Consider the following 26,372-nt stretch of genomic DNA (forward strand, 5'->3'; position numbering starts at 1 on the left):
AAAGTTCAATATGGTATTGCCAGCATATAGAACTGCCATAGGACAGTTTTAGTGGGGGTAAACCATTAGCCTTTGCACATGAGCTTTATCTAGTGTACAATGTGGAATTTATCTACCTTCCTACCTAACATTGGGCAGGATCCTGGATTGGAAAATGGCCTTACAATGCCTGCAAGTGAAAGTATACCTGCAGATTTGGCAAAAAGGCATCGGGGGAAGACATCTCGACCACCCTCCATTGCAGTTTCTAGGACCTCTCTTGCATCTGGTAAGCTTTTTTGTTAGCGGGTTTTAATACATTTCCCATTGCTACCACTTTCCCCTGCCATCTTTTCGACTGCCTTTCTGGGTGATTCCAAGCCCTCCCGTTGATGTGAGACAATAAAGATGTCTGCTGTGTAATCCACAAAGCTTTATTCAACAAATAAACATCTCTTCACACCTGATGGGAGTGTGAATGCTAGGAGCTATCCTCTAAACCTAATTTGGCCTACAAAGCTAAGCAGTTGCCTTCAACTAAAGCAGGACTATTACCTACAATCCAACAGGCAGTTTAACTCAGGGAGGGCCTTTTGGAAGGAGCCTGTTGTGAGCCGCTATCCTAAGAGACTACCCCCCACATCCTCTCAACTCTGCCCGCTTGGCCCTGTGGCATACTCTGGGATCTGTCAACTCCAATGTCCCCTCTCCCTCAGACAGAGGCTTGAGTTCTTGGGGGGTGAGGGGGAATGGTCTCTGAGCCGTCTGCATTCTCCATGATAAGCTCGTGGGAAGATTCATCCTTGACTCCTGAAGCGTCTTGGAGAATCTCCTCCCTGCTTCTTGTGTTTTCTGGTAAATTCCTGGTTCTTCTTCTTCTGATCCTGAGTCCAATTGACCCCTTGAAACACCTTCCCCTGATCCTGACACTTTCCTTCCAGTGTTTTCTCTTATGGAAGGAGTTGCCCTCATTTCTATTGTTAGAAACATAAGAACTGACTTTAGGCCAGGTCTATTTGCTCATCTGACGGGTGCTGGCTTTTGAGGCAGAGGTTACCTTCTGCCTGATCTTTTTAAACGGAGATGGCAGAGAACCAAGGGACCTTCTTCATAAAGGAGGGGAGTCCTGATTGAAGCAAATGCATCTCAAAAATCAAAATATATGTGTCTGTTCTGATAACTTTTAAAAATAAATATCAAGTTACTACTTGTAAGCATCTGCAAATAATAACCTTTACCAGCATGCGCCATTGATTTAATCATATTTATTCCTATAGCAAGTGGATGCAAGGCGCTATAATTTTTCTTTGGTTGATTTTTATAGCCCTTTTATTTCATAGAATCATAGAATAGCAGAGTTGGAAGGGGCCTACAAGGCCATCGAGTCCAACCCCCTGCCCAATGCAGGAATCCACCCTAAAGCATCCCTGACAGATGCTTGTCCAGCTGCCTCTTGAATGCCTCTAGTGTGGGAGAGCCCACAACCTCCCTAGGTAACTGATTTCATTGTCATACTGCTCTAACAGTCAGGAAGTTTTTCCTGATGTCCAGCTGGAATCTGGCTTCCTTTAACTTGAGCCCGTTATTCTGTGTCCTGCACTCTGGGAGGATCGAGAAGAGATCCTGGCCCTCCTCTGTGTGACAACCTTTTAAGTATTTGAAGAGTGCTATCATGTCTCCCCTCAATCTTCTCTTCTCCAGGCTAAACATGCCCAGTTCTTTCAGTCTCTCTTCATAGGGCTTTGTTTCCAGACCTCTGATCATCCTGGTTGCCCTCTTCTGAACACGCTCCAGCTTGTGTGCATCCTTCTTGAATTGTGGAGCCCAGAACTACTTATTATAGTTCTGAGTTTATTAAAATCAGCTTTCCTACAATCCAGAGTACGTGTATGCCTACACTCAACTTTTGTCTCCTTCATAATCAAGAATTCAAGTATGATGTGGTCACTTTCTCCCAGAGTTCCTGTAACTGCCACTTTATCCACTAAGTCATCCCTATTGGTCAATATCAAGTCAAGGATTGCCAATCCTCTAGTTCCTTCCTCCACTTTCTGTACTAGAAAGTTATCACCCACACATGTCAGGAATTTCTTGGAAGGGCCGCTTTTGGCAGTATTGGTCTCCCAACAGATATCAGGGTAATTGAAGTCCCCCATCACTACTACATCACACTTCCTTGAAACACTGGCAATTTGTTTCTCAAAAGTTTCGTCCTCGTCTTCTCCTTGATTGGGTGGTCGGTAGTAGACTCCGATTATCATGTTCTTTTTATTCCTTGCCCCATTTATTTTAATCCATTTATTTTAATCCAGATGCTCTTGATGGGGCTCCCAGTCTGATCCGCCTGTATTTCTGTGCAGGGATAGGTATATTTAATGATAGTGCAGAGTGCTCAGTCATGTGCAGTAGGCTTTTTTCCTCCTTTGTCTGGTTTCCCCAAAACAAAAGACAGCAAGAATGGTGGGGGGGGGGGATTGAAATTCGCCAGTGAGATTATTTGCTGTGATTCTAGACATTTCCTCCCTGTCTATTTCAAGAAGGGAGGAGGCCAAGGAAAGGAAGCTGACAGCTGTGGGATGCTGGGGATGGTTTGTGTACCATCCAGGCACACATCAAAGATGGTCTTGGATTACTATTTGCTGTATAGATTTAAAAGGGTTTGTTGATTCCTTTCCTTTCTGTTTTGCAGATCGCAGCAGATCAGAGATAGATCTCAGTGGGTCCTTTTCAGAAGGAAATGAGGATACTTTAAGCTTAAGAAGCAAATCTGTACCTGGAGCATTGGACCAAGAGCTGGTGAGTTGAGCCACATCACAGTCTTTAAATCAGAGAGCACCATTTGACCATCTTTACATTGTTTTTATTTTACAGTCCTTAACAGAAATTTGCTTTTTAAGTGAATTTGAATTTAAGTTAATTCCTGGATGCAATGGCTACTAGCCCTGATGGTTGTGTGCTATCTCCAGTATTCAAGGCAGTAAGCCTGTGTGCACCAGTTGCTGGGGAACATGGGTGGGAGGGTGCTGTTGCACCATGTCCTGCTTTGTTCTCATTTGTCCCACCTATATGCCTCCATCTTTTGCTTATGGGTGGGACAAACTTTACTATATTACCTCTCCCTACCCATCTTCCTTTAGGCTACTTCTGCAAAGCACAGAAGGGCTGAAGGAGGTGACATATTGCTGCTCTATTCTGCTGTGCTGGAATGGGCAGGGCGAAGGAGGGCATCCTAGCTGGCTGGCAGGAACACAGGGTCAGCCTGAGCAGCCAGTGGGCACCCCTGGCTCTGCCACAGACCACCAGTAGCAGGTTCTTTGCCAGCAGAGACACAGCCCTAACAAAGGGTCAAGACTGTGTCTGTGAGTAATTTTGAGCAAGCAAGTTGGCTACACGTGGGTGAGTAGCAGTGTCAGTACATGTAGTTTACAGGCTTCCTTTATGTGATACCCATTCATGTGTGTTACACCTCCCCTTCTATGGTCCGCAGTGTGACAAAAACCATTGGTCCTGTGCCTAGCTCTGTGCACCCCCGAGGATTGTTCTTTCTCTGCCTCTGAAGACAGAGTGGAGGGGCTGCTCTGGCCTCCCTTCCCATAACGCAGCTACAGTGTGAGCAAGCTGCCTGGGAAGGGACAGGTTGCTCTTGCTAGAGGTCTGAACTGATCACAACAGAGGGTTTTTGAAATTAGGCTGAGGGCCACATGGAATTAGGCCAAGGTTATCCACCCCTGTTTCAGGGTGTGTTCTATAATGAAGAGTTTAAACCTGCAGGAAATTCGTGTGAAATAGACTAGAATGGTTTTCCAATTAAAGTGTTGTCACTGTCCCAGTGACTGAACTGTTCTTCTTGGCAAGCGGGGCAGGGATGGGGGTCCTGATGAATGCTGCTCCTGCAGTGGCCTCTGTAAATTAGCAGGAGATGAGCACGCTGCCCCTTTCCAGTAGTATATGCGCTACAGAGGTCGTGGGTATTTCAAGACAAGGCTTTGATCATGCCATTGCCCTGTCTCATTCACAGAATTTTATGGGAGTGTGTGTGTCCAGACATCAACGTCTTGCACTCCTAACCCTCCTGTCTTTTCCCACCACTACTTCCAGGTTTTTTTACTGCAGAAAATTTGTTAATGAAAAATGTGCTGCCCAGTGCCTTCTGATTGGAAGCGCTAAGAGGCCTCTGCCACAAAGCACCCCATATATGCTGAAATAGCTCATTTGATTTCCTAACTTAGCCAGATGGACATGCCTTTATTACTTTTTTCTCTTCCTGTTAGGATTACCTGGATGAGGAAGAGGAAGATATTGATGACATTGTGGCCTCTGGCTACTCCAAGCAGCAGACCAATTTGGCAAGTGGATTCTCAATGGTAAGGTCTCTCCACTTCTACCCATATACGTTCTCATTGTACATGCTTCCCTTGTATTGCTTCTCCCTGGAACGTATTAGGCTGTTGATATAAGATACATACATCTCATTCCTCTCTGTTTAATACATTCTTCTTTTATTCTGTTCTATTCATCTGCTGATTGATTTCCAACTTCATCTGTACTGCTTTTTAGTAGGAATTCTAAAATGTCACTCCCTACCATTTGTATATTTTTACATTCACAGGTGTTACAGCCATTCTTCACAGCTGTAGTGAATGGCTGTCCACCCGCACACCACATTTGATACTACTCCCTTGCCACTAATGACTTGAAACCCAATTCCAGAATGTGCTGAACTCTCTCTCTTTTTGATGTGTCAGATCCCAAAAGCCTTGAGCTTAGACCACAATTTGAGCAGAAAACCTCAGCAACACGCAGGAGAGGCACTTAAACTATGGTTTTTAAGTTGTGCATCACAAGCACAAATGATTGAAGGCCCCAAAACAGCAGAGGAATCTAGGAATTCTATCAATGTACAAAACTAGAGCAGCTGTTCCAACTCAGGAAATAATGCACCTATTAAAATATGACTTATTGTCTTATTGATGGATGTAGGGATACAGCCAGTGCTACTGTTGCCAGAGAACCATATTATGAAGATAAATACATTTTTCTGTTCTCTAAAGATAGCAAACACGTTCGTTTTATGTCTATGACAGCAGGAAAAAACACACCGCTTTTTTAAAAGATAGAGGTATGTATATAATGCATTCATCCTGAAGAAAAATATATTTCAGGATTTAGTTTGGGTGTAAGTATTTATTTATTTATTTATTTTATTTATTTATTTATTACATTTTTATAGCGCCTAATAGCCGAAGCTCTCTGGGCAGTTCACAAAAATTAAAACCATGAAGAGCATAAAAACAACCAACAATTTAAAAACATGAATACAAAATACAATATAAAAAGCACAACCAGGATTAAAACCACACAGCAAAGATTGATATGGGTTAAAATATGGAATTAAAACAGCAAAGTTTAAATTTAAGTTAAATTAAGTGTTAAAATACTGAGAAAATAGAAAGGTCTTCAGCTGGCAACGAAAGGAGTACCCTGTAGGCACCAAGCGAACCTCTCTAAGAAAAAGAAGAGTAAAAAGCAACGTCGTTTAGTAGTGATAACAATGGGCAGCATCCAATGAGGCCACTGCACTCTTGCTGATTGTGTTGAACTAGCAAGTCCCACCACTTGCATAATGGGGTCTTATCACTTCGTAACCTGGAAACGAGTGATCCGGCAGCACGTTTTTCAATGTCAACAACAGAGTGGATATTTAAATGTTAGTAGTTGTTACAACACCAAATCACTATCATTCCAATATATCTAGACAGAACTTAGAATAATGCGTACTTTTTAAGCAGTTTTTAAAAAGTTAATTGAAATAAGCTGATTGTGGCTTGTTAGTAAGTAGGTGCCACAAACATTTGCCTCACGATAAGTAACTCTCTTCATAGAAGTGTTCCTGTAGTGTTGCAAGTGAGAAAGAAGTCCTTTTTCTAAACCTAATCTCAAATTCATTGTTACAGGAGAAAAATAACTGCTCACTTATGTATCAGCAGTCTTTTCTGTACCAAGCACTACATTACCATATTTCTTCATCCGTTTTATTTTCTAAAGCCTTTCCTTGCATTTCTGAATTCCTGTGGTAGCTACTTGATGCTATTCTTTCCACTCCTTTCCTTTCCTTTCTCTTCTTAAAGAACTCCCCTTCAAGTTCTGACAGGAAATGGACCTACTTAAATGTTCCAGAAGCAGATGGTGATACTGTAAGTCTTCTTGCTTTTCTGACACATTCAGGGGGTCCTTTGTGTTCTGCTGCTCTGTTTCCTTTATATAAATAGCTAAAGCATATTTCTATAAATTGATACTAATTTCCTTATTAATTCACTGCATGATAAGAACAGCAATCATTTTTTTCAAACATTGTCATGCTATCCTTGAAAATGAATAATTCATTTTCAGTAAAATTAAGGAACTGCCCAATCCTCACTGTGAGCTGCTGCAGGAAACTTCGGAGAAGGAAGTATTAGGTAACGGTATGATGCTAAACATGAATCTGAACCAAACAGGATTCTTTATTTTTAGCCAGCTTGTCAGTGTACAAGAAAGGTTACGATGGTGCCTGTAGATGTTATTTCAGAGCCACTGTTTCTAATCTTCATGAATCCTTGGGGAATGAATGGGGTACCGGGAAGACTGGAGGCAGGCAAATGTTGTCCCTATCTTCAAAAAGGGGAAGAAGACATATCTGGGAAATATCAGACTGACTGGTCAACCTGACATTGATACCAGGCAAACCTCTAGAACAGATTATTAAGCAGTCAGTCTGTAAACATCTTGAAAAGAATGCCTTGATTGCTAGCAAGCAAGAAGGATGCAGACAAGCTGGAGCGTGTTCAAAGGAAGGCAACAAGGATGTTCAGGGGTCTGGAAACCAAACCCTATGAGGAGAGACTGAAAGAACTGGGCATGTTTAGTCTGGAGAAGAGAAGATTGAGGGGAGACATGATAGCACTCTTCAAATATTTGAAAGGTTGTCACACAGAGGAGGACCAGGATCAAGTTACAGGAAGTTAGATTCTGGCTGGACATCAGGAAAAACTTCCTGACTATTAGAGCAGTACGACAATGGAACCAGTTACCTAGGGAGGTTGTGGGCTTTCCCACACTAGAGGCATTCAAGAGGCAGCTGGACAACCATCTGTCAGGGATGCTTTAGGGTGGATTCCTGCATTGAGCAAGGGGTTGGACTTGATGGCCTTATAGGCCACTTCCAACTCTACTATTCTATGATTCTATGAGCCAGCATGGTTTTATAAATAATAAGTCATACTGGATCAGTCTTAACTACTTTTTTGATAGTTACTACTCTTTTCGGTCATGGGAATTTCAGCAAAGCATCTGACAAGGCCTCCTATGATATTCTTGTTGACAAGAAGGTACAATGTGGTCAGGGTGATATTAGTGTTAGGTTGTTTCACAGCTGGTTGGGCAACTATACCCAGTGAGTGCTCATTTGTGGCTTTGTGTCAACCTGGAGGGAAGTCTCAACTGGGGTACTATAGAGTACCCCAATCTCCTATAGGCCTTGTGCTATTCAAGATCTTTAGAAAAGACTTGGATGAGAGATGGGTATGCTTGTCCAATTTGCAGATTATGTGAAGCTGGGAAGGACAGCTAACACCAAAGAAGACAGAATCAAGAGTCAATGTTATCTTGATGACCTGAAACACTGGGCTGAACTAACATGAAGAATTTCAGCAGAGATAAATGTAAACTCCTGCATTTAGGTACAAAAAATAAAAATAAATCAAAGGCACTGGTATAGGATGGGCAAAACCTGGATTGGCAACAGTACATGAGAAAAAGGATCTAGGTTTCTTAATCACAAACTGAAATTGAGCGACCAGTGCCATGTGGCTGCTTTTAAAGCGAATGCAATCTTAGGACGTATTAACAGAACCATCCTTACAGGGTTGGGTGTGCAAGGTGGGGGTAAGTCACCTTGACCTGCAGGTTATAAATATCACAAATAACACATGAGTAGCTGTTCTCAACTATCCCAGTGAAAATGGATATAAAAGGGATTCCATATATTGAAATGTGCTATTGACATATTGCACAATGTTGTTTATCAGTCTTGTAGTATGATACTTGTTTGATCATTCTTGTTCTCCTTAGTCAGATCTTTCAGTGGCAGAGGAGATCATAGAATCATAGAATAGTAGAGTTGGAAGGGGCCTACAAGGCCATCGATGCAGGATGAATAGTTATTGTAACATTCAAAATATGGCTCATAAAAGATATGACTAAGTTTGATGGATTGCTTTCTTTCTTCTCTTTTTCAGACTAGCATTAATAGTATGATGAGTGTGTATAGTGAAACTGGGGACTATGGCAACGTGAAGATCAGTGGTGAAATTTGTCTTCAAATTAGCTACAGCTATAAAACAGGAGCCCTCAACATCCTAGTAAAAAAATGCAAGAACTTGGCCATAGCAGATGAAAAGAAGCAAAGAACAGATCCGTAAGCAAAGAAGATTCTCTTTTAACCTTTTATTTAGATTCGTAACTTAAACCACCTTGATTGTGAGTTTGCACATAGAAATACATAATACACAGTCATCCACAAATTCACTTGCCTAGGACAAATGCTCCCGGCCCTCTGGTTAAGAGGACATGCAATAGCCTCCCACAATTTGCTCTGGTTCTGGTTTGCAGAAGGGGAGAAACAGCAGGAATCTTTCCCTCTCTTATCTTACCCAAGATTCACAGCAACTGAGACAAGTCTTTGATTTCTCCCAGAGGGCTTTGGAAAGAAGTGGAGTCTTCTCTCACTTGTGCTGCAGACTAGAGAATAACTATAAGAAGGGGCAGGAGTCTCTTTCAGGTGATTATTCTCAAAAGGAGAGAAGACTCTGGCCTGGTTCTGATGAAATGGGAAACTATAGCTTCCCACTATGTGACCAAGCCATGGTGAGCCTTGTGCTTGTGCACTTTCCTCTTTCGCTCCTTTCAATACAACAATGAGAGATCAGAAGCTTTTAAACTGGCCATAGTACTCCATAATGTCCAACTTCCGAATTACAAGTTTCATGGGTTTGGATATCACCAGGAACTATGGTTAGAAGCTTCCATTTTCCTCCAGGCATGCAAGAGAGGAGGCCAGAGGAGGGTGGAGTAAGTTAGCTCAAGGGCCACCCTCTCTCTCTCAAGCCCTCTGGCAAGTCTGGGGGAGGGGTTTAGGGGAGAAGTGAGGATTCCTTTCACTGCACTGAAATTTGGAGATGGCAAAAATCAACAGAAGTCTCCCTACGTTTTGTGTTTGTTTCTCTATACCCCATCACAAATTAGAGATAATCCCATCTCTCCCAAAGCCCTCTGTATTTGCCAGATGACTTGGCCAGCGAGGAATTGGTGGTGAGAAGTAATAGAGGTGAGGTAGAAAGCTAAGCCAATATTTGTAGATTCTTGGTTTGATGCGTAAGGCCTAAAGAACAGTTTTATAGCCTGTGCCGTACAGACTACTGGTGGGTGGGAGCCGGTGGTGTGTGTGCGTATCATGATGTTGAATGTTCCTCCATAAAATATTATCCCCCTCCTCATAGAAAATTGATGTGCCAGGGAGGACGCTAGACTACAAAACCTTCTTTACATGATAATTTTCTGTGCAAAGAGATTTTTTTTTGAAAATTAATATGGAACATTCACCTGTAATCTGAAGCAATACAGCCTCTACCCAGATAACCACATCAGAGAGAACTAGGCCTAAATTTTAACACATGACACACTGAATTTTATTAAAAGTTATGCATTTTTCTCATGCGTCACAAGTGGCTTGGTTTTTGTTTGAGATTACAGTCATGGCATAAGTGTTTCCTCTTTCTGTGCGTCTGGGATGGTAGTATTTGCTGGTTTCTGTTAATGATTTGCTACCTAATCAACAGCTATGTCAAAGCGTACCTCCTGCCGGACAAGTCTCGTCAAAGCAAAAGAAAGACGAAAATCAAAAGCAATAGCACAAATCCAGAGTTCAATGAAACACTGAAGGTGAGAATTGGGGCAGAGCCATATATGACATTGAAAATCATCCTATTTCCGTTATGACTATCTGATAGGTTACAGGGCTTGAATAGCAATGAAGAATACTTTTTAAAAATGAAAGTGTTTTTTGAGTTAAAACCGTTGTCATCTGTGTTACAGAGCTTTTGTGGGTAGGATGATGGGCTGACTACAGATTTAGAAAAGGAATTATTTTCTCTCTCCTTTCTTTTGGATAGCCTACTCCTCCCCCTGATTGCACACATTTTTAGGTGTCAAGAACCGGGTTTTCTCATAAAAGTTACAATAGCGTTTTCAGCTGATGCTAGGTCTAAAAGATAGCATATAAATAGGTCTGTAATCTTAAGACTGTAATCTTAAGAGCAAGTTCCATTTCCTAACAATTCTACATCTAGCTTACAGAAATACATTTATTTTCCTTCTACTCTCTTGTAATTGAAAATTCAATACTGGGGAAATCTTAATCTGATCGCAATCTTAAATTCCCCAATGTCAAGATTTTTAGAACCTTTTCACTATATTAACGGCGGGCAGTTTTTGGCCATCCAGATGTTCTGTCCTACAATTCCCATGATCCTTCGCAATTGGCTAAGGCTGATGGGAGTTGTAGGCCAAAACGTCAGGAGGGCCACATGTTGCTGATCTCTGCATTATAACATTGTTTCCTTTAAAAGCAACACAACAACATTTATCTCAGTCTAGGCAAAGTTGGGCAATAAGATTTCAACAGAAGCAGTCCTATATGTGGGATTTTGCTGTTCACATTTGGCTAGATTGTGACCAGTTATAATCCTATAACCCTAGGGAGTTATATGATCATAACTGAGCAAAATCTAGCCAAACAATCTACCAGAGTCTTCTGACATTCAATGAGATCCTCAGCCTTCCTTCAAAGAAGAAGCAAACTTCTAGACTCCATGATCTGAAGAAAGCTTAAAAATATAAAACCACTGCAGAAGTTAATGGGCAAAGACCTTAACATAGCCCTTAATATAAAATTGTTGTTTTGATTTCTGGATAATTCATTATCTGTTAGTTTTAAATCGTGAGCAGAGGCAAGGAGCCAGTTGTTTCAATTGCTATATTACAACCCAATCTGATTCCCTCCAAATGTTTTGGACTACAACTCCCAGCATTCCTGACCATTGGACATGCTGGCTGGGACTGATGGGAGTTAAAGTCTGTAACGTCTGGAGGGCACCAGGTTGTGAGAGGTCACTGTATTAAGGAAAAAACTTGGCAGGGATGTTTTTAAAGAAGCTCCATCTGTGGTAGTAATTGTTTGATCAGGACAGGGAGCAACAAAAACAACAAAAATGTTTTTGGGACAGCAATTGCATTCTATAGACCTCTTCCTTATATCAACCTTCACTTATTGATTTGGTCTACACTGGTAGCAGGAAAACATGTTTCTTCTGTGCCTTATTTATCAGCTGCTGGCACTTTCCTGAATATAAGACTCTAAGAGCTCCAGGACTTTAAAAGCCTTACTTTACAAACATGTTCCTTTTGGTCTTTTGACCCTTGATAGTATATCATCAGCCATACACAGCTTGAGACCCGAACCCTGCAGCTTTCTGTCTGGCATTATGACAGATTTGGGCATAACAGCTTTCTTGGAGAAGTGGAGATACCCTTGGACTCCTGGAACTTTGAAAATCAGGCAGATGAATGGTTTATGCTTCAGCCCAAGGTGAGGATTTCCAGTTGATTTGCAGGACTGTTGACTGAACAAGATGTTTAGATTTTATGGAGTTGAGCTTGCATCAATGAGTTTCTTTTTGAATTGCAATTTGGACTTAGTTATTAATTGAAAAGCAACGTTTTACAAATGAGGCTACTGGAAATCTCTTCAGTGTTGGCTCATTCTCTGTGCTGCTTTGTGTGGAACAGGCCACTGTGAGAGAATATTGCATCTGACCCAATAAGCCTTTGGTTTTAAAATACAAGCAGTCATTGCAAGAGTAAGACAGTTCAGGAGCCCCAAAGACCGATCATCAAATGACTCCCAGGCATCATGAACCAGCATCTTCTACAGCTCCCCCAGATCCATTTGTCCCTGTCCCAGCAGCCCAGGGGAGTAGCTACAGGAGGTGTTACCTTGCTGTATTTGAAACCTAACCTCTGAAATCTTTCCTTCTGCCTTCCATGCACCTATAGGACAAACAGGCAAGGACCGTTCCTATTCCACACATTTGCAATTAGGGTATTTTATTTGCCTGCATTGGCAAAAGCAGTCTGTCTCCTGGAAAGAAAGAACCTTGCTCTCTGGAAGACACATACATCTAACTTTTTGTTGAACAGCTCAAACTCATTTGCTTAAGAAGTAGAAAGCATGTCGGGGGGGGGGGGAAGTTCTCAAATTTCATAATTAGTTGTGTGATTTGGTGTAGTTAAGTTCGTAAAGAATTTTGGCCACTCAAGCCAGCTGAAAGACTTGGGGCATGCCAAATTTACAGGCTTTCTGGGACTCGGGGGGAGGATCTCAGGCTTTTCGGCTTCCATGATCCTCCATATGTCAGGGCGATGTCCCGGAAGGAAAGAGGGATGTCCGGTGCAGCGTATGTGGGGTGGGTTGTTTTTTGGGGGAAGGAGGAGCTAGTCATGCAATTGCTCAGCCTCAATCCTCCAAAAAAGTAAGTAAACAATAATAATAATAATAATAATAAAAAACTTTAAACAAAAGCGCTGGCAGCCTTCATGGCGATGACAAATTTGCTCCCCACCCCCCTTGGGCACGAAGTCACCCTGTGCAGCTCCGTGCCCATTGAAAGAGCCCTCTTACTCAGAGGGAGGACCGAGGAGCACTGGCTACAACAGCCGCAGTCCTCCAGGCTGTCCTGGGACCGCAGGAAAACTGGGAAATCCCCAGTTTCAATTATCGTGGGGAAAGGCTCTGGTCATCCCCAGTTGACCCCAGGATCCCCTGTGTGTCATTTGAACACACAGGGACAACCCCAGGATAAATGAATCGTGTAGACATGCCCCTGTTAACAATGCAGGTCATCATTTCTTCTCTGTGTAGACTTCCTAAATATCACTAGATCCAAAGCCTAGCTGTTAACTCTCCCCATAAATCAACAAATTCACTGAGGCAATACATTGACATGGAGCTTAGGTTGAACAAATCTGAACTATAAAGGACAAATTGTGGAATGCCATATGTCTGTTCAGAGTCTGGAACTTCAACAGGGGACCCAGATTGCAATTGAGCCCCGCTATCAAGATGTTGAGAATTACCTGTGCCATTCCGCTCCTTTTCTTCAAGTTATAAACTGCCATAACACCCCTTCTTGCCATGTTGAAGTGGCAGCAATAGAAAGTGTAGAAAAAACCAAAATGTGCACCAGCAGGGACCAGAGTAATTTTAAAAAAGCATAGGGAAGCAGTTCTATGGTTACTGGGAGGGCCTGCGGAAGAAGTCAACCTGGGAAGCCTCTTCCATATGACGGTTGGAAGATCTGCCAACTTTGATTTCCACCATCATAACTCTGCTAAGAGGGCAAAAAGTAGTGTTATAGGGGTATGCTGGGGTAGATTTGGGGAGGCTTTGGTTCTGCAGGATCCAAAGCCCTTCTATTTCCCTGACACACCCTTGGAACAGGGGAAAACCTATGTCACTGTGGAGCTGGCATCGTTTTTTTCCCTCCTGCTGGGAGAAATGGGAGGGATTTTTTATAAAATGGCTGTAAAAGGCCAAAGAAATTTCCACTAATTTCCACCCTCCTGGCATAAGTCCAATAGGGCATAGGAAGTGGCAGTTCAGTCATCACAAATTCTCCTCCTCTTCTTGGATTGCTCTGCCTATATTATATATGCACTTTAAAGCATGCACATGTGCAACAAATCTCTGACCTACAAAACATTTGTACCACAATCTGTGTGGTTTGTCTTACACATTTTAAAAAGTGGAGGGGAAAGAATTTCTTCTGTTTTGCTTCATCCTTTTAGATGGAGGTTGTAGCCGATTCTGGCCTCCAGTACAAAGGAGAGTTGATAGTGGTCTTACGGTACATCCCCCCTGAGAGGAACCTAACACTTCCGCTAGGAGAGATTCAAGGTAAAATAAGCATTGATGGGATAAGCACTTGATGGCAATCTTTTCTCTGGGTAATTGAAATCCACCATCTTGTGCAGACATAAGGCATAAAATTGCTAGGCTGTGGAAGATTGGAATTGCCTAGTATTCAGTTCATTACCATTCTCTAAAGGAATTTCAAATCACAGATGGTTTTACTTTTCTGTGGTACTAAGGCCCAAGCAATATACATTTTGGGAGCAGATAAGAGCTGTCAGTTTTCCTAAATGAAGCTTACCTGATTTATCGTTTGTTGGTTCCACAGCCTTTTGTTATAATCTAATTTTGTTGTTGCTGGCTGAGGAATCTTGGTATTTTGATTGCATACAGTATACTTCAGAAACGTGCTAATAATATCTATAGAAAATAGGCAAGCAGTTGCCCTTTCTGTAAAGTAAGTAAAATGCATCCAGTTTTGTGCATGAACTGCTGCTGCTGCTATTCCTGCAAAGATGGAGTGCAATCCACGATACATCCTGTGATCTTTTACTGGTTTTGTTCCAATTTCTCTCTCCCCCCAATCATCACATAAAGCTTTTGTACCCCATTAACTGAGGTACAAATGTCTGTGTGGCTTTGTCTGTATAGAGAGCTTCTGATGTCCATTTCATGGTCCTTGTCCAATCTTTTATTGAAAATGAGGATAGCTCAAATAAATTTTAAAAAATTATGTATTTGAGCCATTCACTTGTGCAGCGATTTACTTTGTTTATGACAGCTGATATTTTCTTTTAGGAGAAGCTGAATCTAGCTACTTGGCAACTGCATCTCAAAACATTCTCCTTTATTTAGTAAACTACATCATATATATCTGAGTGTGTTTGGGTGCATAGATCTTTTTTATAGGCCCTGTTCAGAAGACACTTTAAACCATGGCTTTAACAATGGTGGTTAAGCCAGAAAGCCAGGCTGTGTCCAAAAGGCACCTTAAACCATGTTTTTAACTTTTGTAAACTGCCCAGAGAGCTTCGGCTATGGGGCGATATATAAATTTAATAAATAAATAAATAAATTTAACCATAGTGAATAAAGCAAAAAACCTTTTTCACCATGGTTAAAACCATAGTTTAAGGTGTCTTCTGAACATGGCCTGGCTTTCTGTCTTAACCACCATGGTTTACAGTGTCTTCTGAATGGGCTCATAGTGAGATGTATTGCGTTAATGACCTTGAAAGAGATGGAGGGATGGACAAAGATTTGTTTTGGTGTAAGTGAGAGGCTAAAGCTGAGTAACAGATTATTTGGGCAGAGGAAATCCTTTTAGTTAAGAGATGAAGGGAGCACAGTATATAGGTCATTTCCTGTTCTAGGGAAGTATGTTGCTAGTTTCTGTGACACATGTTTATGTGCGTGTATATGGCTTTCTAGTCTGGGATGGCAGGATGTTATTTAAAAGATTCGCGAAGTAGGTAGAGATTTTTCACCTTGGTTTATTTTTATTAAAGGAAAGAAGAGCTCCAAGAAAGGAAAGAAGGCAAACTCACGATTACCACCAGGAGGCATATTAGAAGTTATCATCAAGGAAGCCAAAAATTTAATGGCTGTGAAGTCAGGAGGCACTTCTGACACATTTGTGAAAGGGTAATTTCTCCCATGTCTTCTGCTTGGCATGCCAGTTCACATGGGACGTTTTTGATGAATAATAATTATTTGGCCATATTTTTTTCCAATTATATACTTCTTTTTTATTGTGGTGGGTGATATAGTTGCTGGGAGCACATCACTGTGACTGGCTCTGTGAACCATGCTGAGCTAATATAATGCTTGCAATTGCTGTAGCTGGCACAGGGGCAGAATGGTCTACCACATTCGGAGCTCAGTTTAAAAATAAATAAAAACTACCAAACATTATTTTATAAAGCTTTCATGTTTTCCCACCCTTCTGTTCTCTCTTTTTTTAGAAACTAAACAGCCCCAAATATTTTAGACTTGCCTTGTAGGGAAGAGGTTCCAGGAGACTGATCATTTTAGTTATCCTTTTCTTCAGCTTTGCCAACTCTTATGGTGGGTCCTTTTTAAGATGGGGAAACCAGAACTGTACACAGGATTCAAAATGTTGCCACACCATTGGTTATGGTTTTATTGCTTAGTCATCATTAGCATGGGATGCACTACTACTACACACTTGAATTCATGCTTTTTCACTACTACTGCACACTTGAGTTCATGTTTTTTTCATTGAGCTATCCACCATAGCCACAAGATCGTTTTCTGATTAGTCATTGCCAGTGCAGACTCCATCTGTATAGTACGTACATGTGAAGTTACTGTTTCCCCCACCCCCAACACGGAGCACTTTACACTTGCACTTCATTGAACTTCATTTGCCATTTTGTTGCCCGTTTGCATAGTTTGAAAATATCTGTTTGAAGCTCTTTGTGATTTGCTTGGCTATCTTACTGTTCACCCTTAGTCCAGCAAATTGATGAATAAACTAAATAAACAGGGCCATGGGGAATGCATGTTTGGCTTTCTTCATTGTGTTAATTGTTACTCTTCCCCTCTGCTTCCTGTTCTTTAATGCATTACTAAAACAAATGTAGTCCCATTGTTTTATTCTTTGGGGTTATATTGGCTTCTTTCCAATCTGCTGCTGTTCTGATTTTAGTGACGTCGAATATTTTTGTGAAAAGATCAGCAATTTCACATTTAAAGTTCTTTCAGAACTCTTGCATATATGCATCTGGATTCAGTGACTTTTAAATTTGTAATCTGACAAGTAAACCCCGGAACTTGAATCTCCTATCACCTCTGCTGACTTAGTTCTTCAGAAGGCCTCTCTGAATATCTTCTGTCGTGATAATTAATGTAAAGAATTAATTCAGCTTCTCTGAAATCTGTGTATCTTCAATAATTATCTTCAATAATGGTCTGACCATCTTACTGGCTAGTTTCCCCACTTCTAATATATTTAAAGTTTTTTTTTTTAAAAAAATCGTTTGTTAGTGTTTTTACCTTATCAAATCGTTTTTTCCCTTGCACCTTATTATCAACTAACATGCGTTTCTGCTTCTTTTTTATTCTGATTTGGGCAAGACCTCCATCCTTTTAAAGGATGCCTTGTTGCTTTTTATTGCTTCCATTCCTTTATAACTTGAAGGGGAACAATAATTTAACCGTAAGTCTTGCTAGCATCAGAAGGTCTGATATTTACCCAAGACTCCTGAGTGCATATATAGAACACTTAATGGGTTCTTCCCTCTTACGAAAATACTGCCTTACTAGGAAACTGGAATTTGTGAATATAATGGTTACGACATTAGAGTTTTGCAAACTTGAGCATAATTCTGTATTGTGTATTTGTGTATTATAAACAAATGTCACTTAAGACATTTTTCTACTTGCATGAAATACACACAGTACAAAATATGTATGGGCCACACCATGTGCACATCCATCCATACCAGATATGAACCGCAGAATGGATCCTTGCAGTGAGAAAATCTGGTTCTTACAGATCAGTGATCTGTTAAAATAACGATATCTGAGATTCCTTGGTTTGTTTTCATCTACAAATGTAGTGCTTCATTTTTAGCCTGCTCAGCAGTTCCTTGGGCTATAATAATATTTTCTTTCTCCACAGTGTTTTAACCTTGTCTCATTAGATTTTATTAGTTCTCTCTTCTCAGTTACAATTACTGTGCCATTCATAACAAACCCATATTAACCTCTTGTTTTCTTCCTCCTCTTTTAGGTATCTGCTTCCTGACAACAACAAAGCATCCAAACACAAAACCCATGTAATAAAAAAGAGTGTGAATCCCCACTGGAACCATACCTTCACTTTCAGTGGCTTGAATCCTAGAGAAATACACAATGTCTGTGTAGAACTCACTGTCTGGGACAAAGAGTCCCTTGCCAGCAATATCTTCTTGGGAGGTGTTCGCCTGAGTACTGGAACTGGTAAGAGTAGAAATTTCACTGGATAGGGATGTCTCTTGCATCTCCTTGGTGGGTGGGAAGCTATTGGACAGAAGTCAAAAGAGCACTGTGAAATGAAAAGGATGCTGGACTTCTCATTTCTAGAACTAGTCAATTTTCTGTTGGATGGGAGCATTAAATCCCTCCTTCCCCTTTAGCCTTTAAACAAATTCTAAAGACTTCTTCCTTTTTCTTCTACCAAGCTTTCTATTTTATTTGGTGCTTTATTACATGCAGTTACTTTGTTCCATTTTTTGCTTTTAACATTTTTATTGTAAGTTACTTTGTGACAGCTTGCTCTAAAAGGCAGGTTAAAATAATAAATACAATAAATAAGTCTGAAGTTTACTTGGAAAATTGCCCTCTAAGCTACCAGGGTCTGGAACTGATACAATAGATGTACACTGCCAATATGCATGAGATTCCCAAACCTCCCCACTATGCACATCGGGATCCCATGTGGTTTCCATTAGTTACTCTAATATTGAGACAAAGGATGAATTTACATGTTACAAGAAAGCAGAAGAAGAGAAATTGTTGATCTAGATGTGCTTCTTCACACTTCTGGTATAATGTGCGAAAGAGGAACATGTGAGTGCCAGCAGCAAATGCAAGTTCCTTCACAGACATGTAAAGCCAAATATGAATTTTTAGATTTGGCTTTCAGGCAGTTTCTAAACTGAAGGGACCTTATTTTTTAATCACACCATCCTTGTAAGAATTCAGGCCAAGGGCTTTTTTTTTAAAAGGTCAGCTTTTTCCAAGAATAGTTGGCACTGGAGACAAAACGTTATTTCTAGTCAAATGCTTCACTTTTTGTCACTGTCGAACATGGAGGCAAACAGGATATCACAGCCTAATTTTAAACACTATGCCCTTTTAAAATGAAGCCTTCAATCTGATACAGTAGATGTTGTAAATGTAGATACATTGTTTTTACCATTAATCCATAAGTGGAAATGAGATACTTAAAATCACCATCCTTAAAATCACCTGTTGCACTTTAATATCTAAACTAGAAATAATTTATTTTTGATTTTTTGTCCCTTTTTTCTTTTACAGTTTAACCTATGTGTACTCTTTATTACTGCGTGTCCTTTTTCATAACTAGAAGGAAGGAACATAGATTTAAATTACTATAGGACAGAATATATTTGGTAGATTTTTTTAAAATCATCTTATTCTGATTGCAACAAATATGCTAATCTTCACATTTTTTAATTTCTAGGCTTAAGTAATGGCAAAGAAGTTGACTGGATGGATTCTCAAGGGGAAGAGCAACTTCTCTGGCAAAAAATGATTGACTGTCCTGGAGATTCTGTGGAAGGCATATTAATGCTAAGATCCAGCATGGGAAAACGCAGGCTTTAAGAAGAATATGACTTAAACAAGAATGACTCCCAGGTATATTGTTTATGAAAGTACAGTATGATATGATGGAGGCTGTTCTGCAATGGAATTCCTTCTGTAATAATTTGCACATGTAAAATAGGGACAACAAAGACTCTTCAACTTGGACTTTAAATCTCCTAAAATGGATTATAAATGCATTCAGCACTTTCCTACATCTGCATTATTACCATTATTCTAACTTACCCAGCTCAAAACAGCAAAGTTGCTTGCATTTCCTTGGTGTGACTGAGTAGCTGAGTGAGTGAGGCCTTCTAAAATCATGTACAAACAAAACATAATTTAAGCAGCTTCTTTAAGTGTGGATTATTTTAACACATTTATTAATCACTACATGCTTTTTTTCAGGAAACATACTGATAATAAATGGGTCAAAAAGTCTGAGTTAGGCTCATTTAATATAAGCCCATTTCAAATATCCCTAGTGGTTGGAATGAGCTATGGGGGTGGGTGTTTAATAGTCGGCAAACTCCCAAAAATAATTACTTCCATCTACTTATACCTTCCAATTTCTGCATGTTCATTTCCATCAATGGTTCCCAGTAGTGAGCTTGGTAATGAATAGTTAAAAAAATCTCCATTTACTACTGATTAGCAGAACTGCTATTTGGGGAGGTTTAGAAACCAGCAAATATTGCTGACGTATAAATGACAAGAACCTCATAAATCTCATCAGTCATGCATCTACTACAGTTTAGCACTTCCTATAGAAGTGCAGGCTTGAAGACACCAGACAAAAGAAATGGTTGTCATTGTCGTATGATGTCTCGTTGTGTAGATATTGAAGTTTAACTTTTTTTTGCAGAACTGGTATGATACTATCAGAGTGGAAGAGACAATTTATGTTCTTCATATTTGGTGGTGAGGCATCAATCACATGATCTATTCTTTGCCCTAAAACAAGGGTTACTAGTGCCTACCCAACATTTTGAGCACCTTCAAAGGAAGAGATTCTACAACCTCACTTGATAATAAAACTGTTCTAAGAGGTTGTTTCTTCTAATAATTAACATTAATCTACCTCACTGTTGCAGGAAATTAGGGTGGAGTGAACAATGGTTCCCCTTCCTCCCAAAACCCTTTTAAGCACTTGAAACTAGTATTATCACCATAATCCCCTTCTTTAAGTTGTGCACGTCCAGTTCCCTCACCCTTTTGTTATAGGATTCACCTTCTATATAGGCCTTAAAGTACATTGCTACTCATGTTCCAGGGTCAAAGTGTGACATGAAGGGGATTTGCAGTACAGCTTTGGCCATACTCAGCCTCTAATTGCAGTGAGAATGTCTATTTTGAATTGCTTCCTTGTGGATATGGTGTCATTTAGAGCAATTCATAGCAGTAGGCAACAGGGTCCTGACCTGATGGAAGGCCCCATTTGCCATCAGTGGGACTGGTTGTTAGCATCAGCTATTGTTGGTGCTACACCAGCTTTTACCACTGAAGCTGCCAATAGTGCTGGACCGCATTTCTGGCAGGCTCTTCTAAGGAAAGCACAAACCTCCAACAGTTTCAAATAAAAGCTGAGGGCCATACTGTTCCATGCCTCTTGCCAGATACCCCAAGTCATTGTATGTGGGGTACAATGCCCTGCTCCGTTTCTAATTCGCCGGTCCGATTAGAAGCGGAGCACATCCCTAGTTTTTAAGGCATCTGAGAATAACTTTTCTTCTGTTCAGTGACTTAAGTTAGACAACATTGAATCTGCCCTGAAATTCATTAAAGTGGTTTGCACCAACATGGTAGCCACCTAGTAGAACCCTAAAAATATAAAACAGGCACATTTTAACTTTTCTGCTTTTGGTTTAAATAGACCTGTATCATGCTGTGTCATGTTTTTTAAAATAGTACTTAAAAATGTTTTATTTCAAAACATTACTGTCAAAAGATTAGCAACATGAAAAACAAAAGAAACATGTGGAAGTATTGATAATGAAACAACATCCCAGTTAACAAAGTTTAACAAACGCGCAAGAGTCTTTTTGCAAAGGGCTGTATTATTATTATTGTTGTTGTTGTTGTTATTGTCAGTCTTTATGGGTTTCTGAAATTTAGTGGTAGAAGTCCATTGTGTGGACTATTCATTTTTAAAATGAATAGTCCGGACAATTATTTACTATGAAATAAGTGAATGCCTTGGGGAAAATATGCAAGCCTTCCTTGGCTCGTTAAGTTAGATCCAGACTTAGTAATAAAGTCCCATTCATTTCAGTGAGTCTACTGTTAAGTATGACTCCATTTGGATGAAACTATGTGTATAGGTTCAGATTTGCATTTCAGGGCACAATCCCATGCATGCTCAGACAGAAGAAAGTCCTACAGTTCCCAGCATTCCTGGGAATTGTAGGACTTTTTCTGTCTAAATATGCGTAGGATTGTGCCCAGTAAACTAAAACTCTTTGGTGCACTGTGTATGCGTGAGTGTGTGTATTGAGGACGATTTAATATATAAGGTGGCTAAAACACAGCATGTGAATCAGAGAAGTTACTTCTCATTTAAGAAGTAGTTCCTTAGTAGGGCAACTGCATTAGTAGATGGATGAAGCACAGCAGTGTCTTTGAAGCAGCAACACCATCAGTAGCTTGGATCCATTTCAGTGTTCAAAATCTACTTGTTCCAATTACACTTTGCAGTTCTTGCCATAAAATGGCCTGATATAGTGAAAATTGACACAAAATTGACACCAGCAGCTACCCAAAAGGCTAGGGTTGTGGATGATGTGGGGATGTACAGATGTATCACCAACCTGTAGAGTGAAAATTTATTTCCCATTTAAACATGTTGTATCCTCCTTTAAACAAATGTGAGAAAAATGAGGGTGATTGGCTGCATATCTGACTTTTACTTTTTCAAATTATTCTGGTTTGCTTAGGATTGAGTCATTAGACTTCTGATTCTTTTACATGCTGCTCAATAAGTTCTGGGTTAAAAAAACAACCATTGTTGTTTCTCTTTATATGAAGTGGCAGAAGCCTAATGAGGCCTGATTGAACTGTCTCACCCCTAGCTATAATACTGTGACTCATACATACCAGAGATGATTAAGTTCTGTAGGCACTGTGGCATCTTCTAAAACATTCCTCTACATTTCTTTCCGTATCTCTGAACATAGTTACACAACCAGATCAGGGGACTTTAAAAATAGTGATACTTCTAAATAACATGTTATCAAAATATCAGTTTTTGTAGACATTTAACTGTAATGATTTCATATTTTTCCTGTTTAGATGTATGTTCTCCTTTAAAAGCCTAAAAGGAAAATGAGACTGATAAAACTGTATATTCTTAAATTGGGAGCATTGCTGGCTGACAGATCCAAAGGGATGTCAGTCGGTCAGTGTTGGAAAAGGAAAAAAAGATGAAGGCTATTGCCGAACCAATATTAAACATGCACTCTTACTTTACCTGGTCTCTGCATCTGTTGAGTTTTGTAGCAATGGTATGGATGCCTATAACAGTAGATCCTCCAAATTGTACAGGGTAAGGTATGCACTAAACTATAACTTCTGTAATTTACCATTATACACTGAATCTTCCCATGGAGTTGTTACCTTCTCACTGGCTAGCACAATAGGTTGGATCCATGATCTGTTTTCTGTGAACAGGAGGGCTCTGCTATGGAAGGTGCCTCAACTTCATCTTTGGGGATCCCACTTCCTCCACACTACAGGTCACCCCATTCAGCAGGGTCCCTGACTCTCTGTGTAGCATTTTTAAGGGGATGGGTGGAGTGCTACGATTGGGGGGTGGGGGAGTCCACTAGCATTACCAGAGGGGATAATGCAAGTAAGCCCACTTGCACACACCTAAATCTAAGGATCCAGTCCTATGGGAAGTAACCACCTTGTACTCCCCTCTGGTAATAAAAGTGAGCAAGCCTGAACTTGTAAAAACCTAATGGTGTTGGTTCCTTCCGACACCTAATTCTTAAATGAAGATGTTGACTAGCACAATTCATTTGTGGCAATAAATTGTACTAACTGCATGCTTTAACTACTGTTCTGCAGAATTTGATCCTGTTAGTCTTCAGATGGCATGGCCAATGTATAAAAAATACCTTTGTCCAACTATTTTTTTAATTGGCAAAATGCTTTGTTGCATGTGTAAATGTATTTATTTTTGTTAAAACTGCATCATTTGGAATACTTTCACTGGGCATGAACAATATCGAATGATAAAATGGAACTGATTTATATTAAGCTTTGTTGAATATTAGGCAGAACTTTTCTTTTCTTATTCAAGCTTGTTATATTGTACTTTCCTCTGTATTTGTACATTCAGATTTATGGACTATGGAAAAAATCTGACTAAGCTCATTTGTAGTCATTGTAAAGTAAGTTCTTATTTTGTGTATAATTAAAATCTTTCACCATGTAAAATTTTAAATTCTTGTACAAGAACAATGTTTAAATAGCAAAACATGTAGGATACGTTTTCCTAAACTTCTGATAGCTGAGACACTGTTTTTCAATTGAAACTTGAGGTACACTCATCACACTAGTAGGCAAAAAGCTCTAGTGACAACAGAAACAACCTACCCTCTCTTATTTCACAGAAGGGGAAATAAGCCATGGTGGCTTATTTCTGCCACAGCGCATGTGGGCCAGATTTACATAATTACCCTTGCTGGTGCAATTTATTGGATTGTGCAAACCCGGGAAGGGTAGCTTGGTGTCATGGTTAACAAGTCACTCCAGTAGTACCTTACAATAGGCCATGGGTTCTGAGTGGTTTATTAACCATGGCAACAAGCCCACCCTCACCAGGTTCACATGACATGGCAAGCTGGGTTGGAGAGAGTAATTATGCAAATCTCCCCTCTACAGGACTGTAGCTTGTTCCTCCTCTGTGATCATGCAAAACCCTGTCTGTCTTTCTGCATGGGTCACTGAACATAACAGTGAAGTTGTGCCCAAGTTTTCAGGATCCTCATACACCACAGCCTATACCATTCAACAGGGTCCTCTAACCTTCTGAGCTGGTTCACACTTAAACTGCCCAGTGAAAGAAAGAAAAACTTCATTTTCCCCTGTTAAATATCAGGAAATTAATCTGAGATGTTAATTGGTTAGGAATCCAGATTAAGACAATTCTTTTCCTTCTGCATTCAGTAAACCACTTCAAAATACCTGCTCAGAAAAACTTAATCCTTTAAAAAGAGAGAGAGATCGAGATCTAAACTGGGTGATTTCTGCACACAATAAAATGGTGTAGCCAGACAACAGAAGCTACCTGCCTGGCAGATGCTAATTAAGAATGGATTCATCTGATACCCAAATAGTTATGGATAACACTGTAAAAGTGCAAAACAATATTTTATTAATAAAAGTTCTGTAAAAAGAAATGAAATCATTTACACAGGAAGTAATGTTTAAAGTTATTCTGAAGACCTAATCAAGCAAATGCAATACTTTTACAAGACCTGCTGAAGAAGAGAATACATCTCTAAAAATAATGAAGAGGCATCATTTGTATGTTAAATGAAAAATTTCAAACAAACGCATACATACGTTAAAAACAAGTTATGTACATCAGTGACTTTCATAATTCCATGCTCTGCATAGCACCAGAAAAAATAAGGCAGCAAAAGTACTGGCATATGAATAGCTGCAATCCAGAATCAGGGACAGGACTGGCCAGCTTCTGCTTGTAATTTCATATCTTCTTTTCTTAAAGGGAAAGTGTCAATAAGAGCAAAGAGCTCGGCAGGTGTTGCTGGGAAAGGATATCGCTCTTTGTCCACACCGTGTTTATCCACCACCACCATATTAAAATTATAGTGGGGGATACGAAGCAACAGCCTGAGGATAAGAAGAGAGAGAACCAGATTTGTTAACAGCCTTGTTTTTCTTTTAAAAAAACTAACTACACTGTATGTAACCCACTGCAATTTAGGTACATCGCAAGATTGTATTTGTCAAAATATGGGAAGGAATAATAACTCCTCTTTTCACATCTGGAATAAAGACAAAGAAAGTTGGACTCTCAACAAAGGTCACCCAGGGCTCATGGTGCAATTTTGACCACACCTATTTTCCCCTGTCACTAGCGCACACACACACCCAAGAGTCACAAAACTGAAATGATAGCAACTCCTTCACAAGTTACTAAATTGCAGCCAGTTGTTAAGAAGATGCAAGGAAAACAGCTTTTCACAAGGTGCATGCCAAGTTTGTTTCCTTGCTGTGGAAACCCCTCTTTTTATAATGGCCCCGTTCAGACAACGCACTAAAACATGCCGCTTAACCACAAAATGGTTAACGGAATGCATTATGCATTCCATTAACCATTTTGTGGTTAAGCAGCATGGTTTAGTACGTTGTCTGAACAGGGCCATTGTCACTCATCCTACAGTGGAGGGTCTCCCTGAGATTTAGAACCCTGATTTTCTAGAGGCCTAAATCTCAAGAAGAGCCTCCACGGATAGAGGAGGCTCTTCAGTACACAGTTGCCCTCCACATGTAGAGGATGGCGGGTGCGGGGCAGGTAATTCAATCCCATCCCTCATGTGTATAGGGTTATAATGTGGGGCAATACTGTCCATCTCTCCCCTAGAGAGCAGCATAGTCACAGATGCACCATTGAAGTTCAATCAGGGAACTGATAGCTGAAAACTCCATTCCTTCCCTGCACTCTTGTGAGTCAAGGCCAGAGAAGTTTCCGACTGAAAAGTAGTCAAAATTGCTCTTGTGCAGCAGTTAGGGTGATGAAAAGGTCAGGTAATAAATGATTCTCTTTGCACTGGGTGGGAATAGGAGTTGTGCTCGACATCAGTGAGAGCATACCAACTGTAGCCATCATCTAGAGGAGACAGATTTTTCATGTGGATAAGTCACGGTAAGTGGCATGTGGTAGGTCCTCTGTTTCAGCACGATCAACCACAAGTAGACTCCTAAATATACATTGTGATGATCAAATTATCATGTATTCTTAAGCAATATTCTCCTAACTTACAGAGAATTTTTATTCAAGAACACTGTTTGTTCAACGGAA

General features: G+C 40.2%; 2 protein-coding genes across 3 annotated transcripts in view; one reads left to right on the forward strand and one right to left on the reverse strand.

Moving 5' to 3' along the window:
- Positions 1-20,502, forward strand: part of SYTL5 (synaptotagmin like 5) — a 49,816-nt gene extending 29,314 nt beyond the window's left edge. The window contains exons 8-18 of the mRNA XM_063126503.1: positions 139-268; positions 2,669-2,775; positions 4,251-4,343; positions 6,108-6,173; positions 8,256-8,434; positions 9,855-9,957; positions 11,501-11,662; positions 13,921-14,029; positions 15,493-15,628; positions 17,742-17,950; positions 19,197-20,502. Coding sequence (XP_062982573.1) covers positions 139-268; positions 2,669-2,775; positions 4,251-4,343; positions 6,108-6,173; positions 8,256-8,434; positions 9,855-9,957; positions 11,501-11,662; positions 13,921-14,029; positions 15,493-15,628; positions 17,742-17,950; positions 19,197-19,339 — 1,437 coding nt within the window. The 3' untranslated portion in view covers positions 19,340-20,502. The remainder of the gene's footprint in view (positions 1-138; positions 269-2,668; positions 2,776-4,250; positions 4,344-6,107; positions 6,174-8,255; positions 8,435-9,854; positions 9,958-11,500; positions 11,663-13,920; positions 14,030-15,492; positions 15,629-17,741; positions 17,951-19,196) is intronic.
- A 4,040-nt stretch (positions 20,503-24,542) lies between these two features.
- SRPX (sushi repeat containing protein X-linked) overlaps positions 24,543-26,372 on the reverse strand; it is a 40,316-nt gene continuing 38,486 nt past the window's right edge. For both annotated transcript variants that reach the window (XM_063126518.1, XM_063126517.1), the window contains one exon: positions 24,543-25,180. In XM_063126518.1, coding sequence (XP_062982588.1) covers positions 25,000-25,180 — 181 coding nt within the window. In that variant the 3' untranslated portion in view covers positions 24,543-24,999. The remainder of the gene's footprint in view (positions 25,181-26,372) is intronic.

The sequence above is a fragment of the Elgaria multicarinata genome, chromosome 5 (genome assembly GCF_023053635.1).
Source record: "Elgaria multicarinata webbii isolate HBS135686 ecotype San Diego chromosome 5, rElgMul1.1.pri, whole genome shotgun sequence".
Taxonomy (NCBI): Eukaryota; Metazoa; Chordata; class Lepidosauria; order Squamata; family Anguidae; genus Elgaria; species Elgaria multicarinata.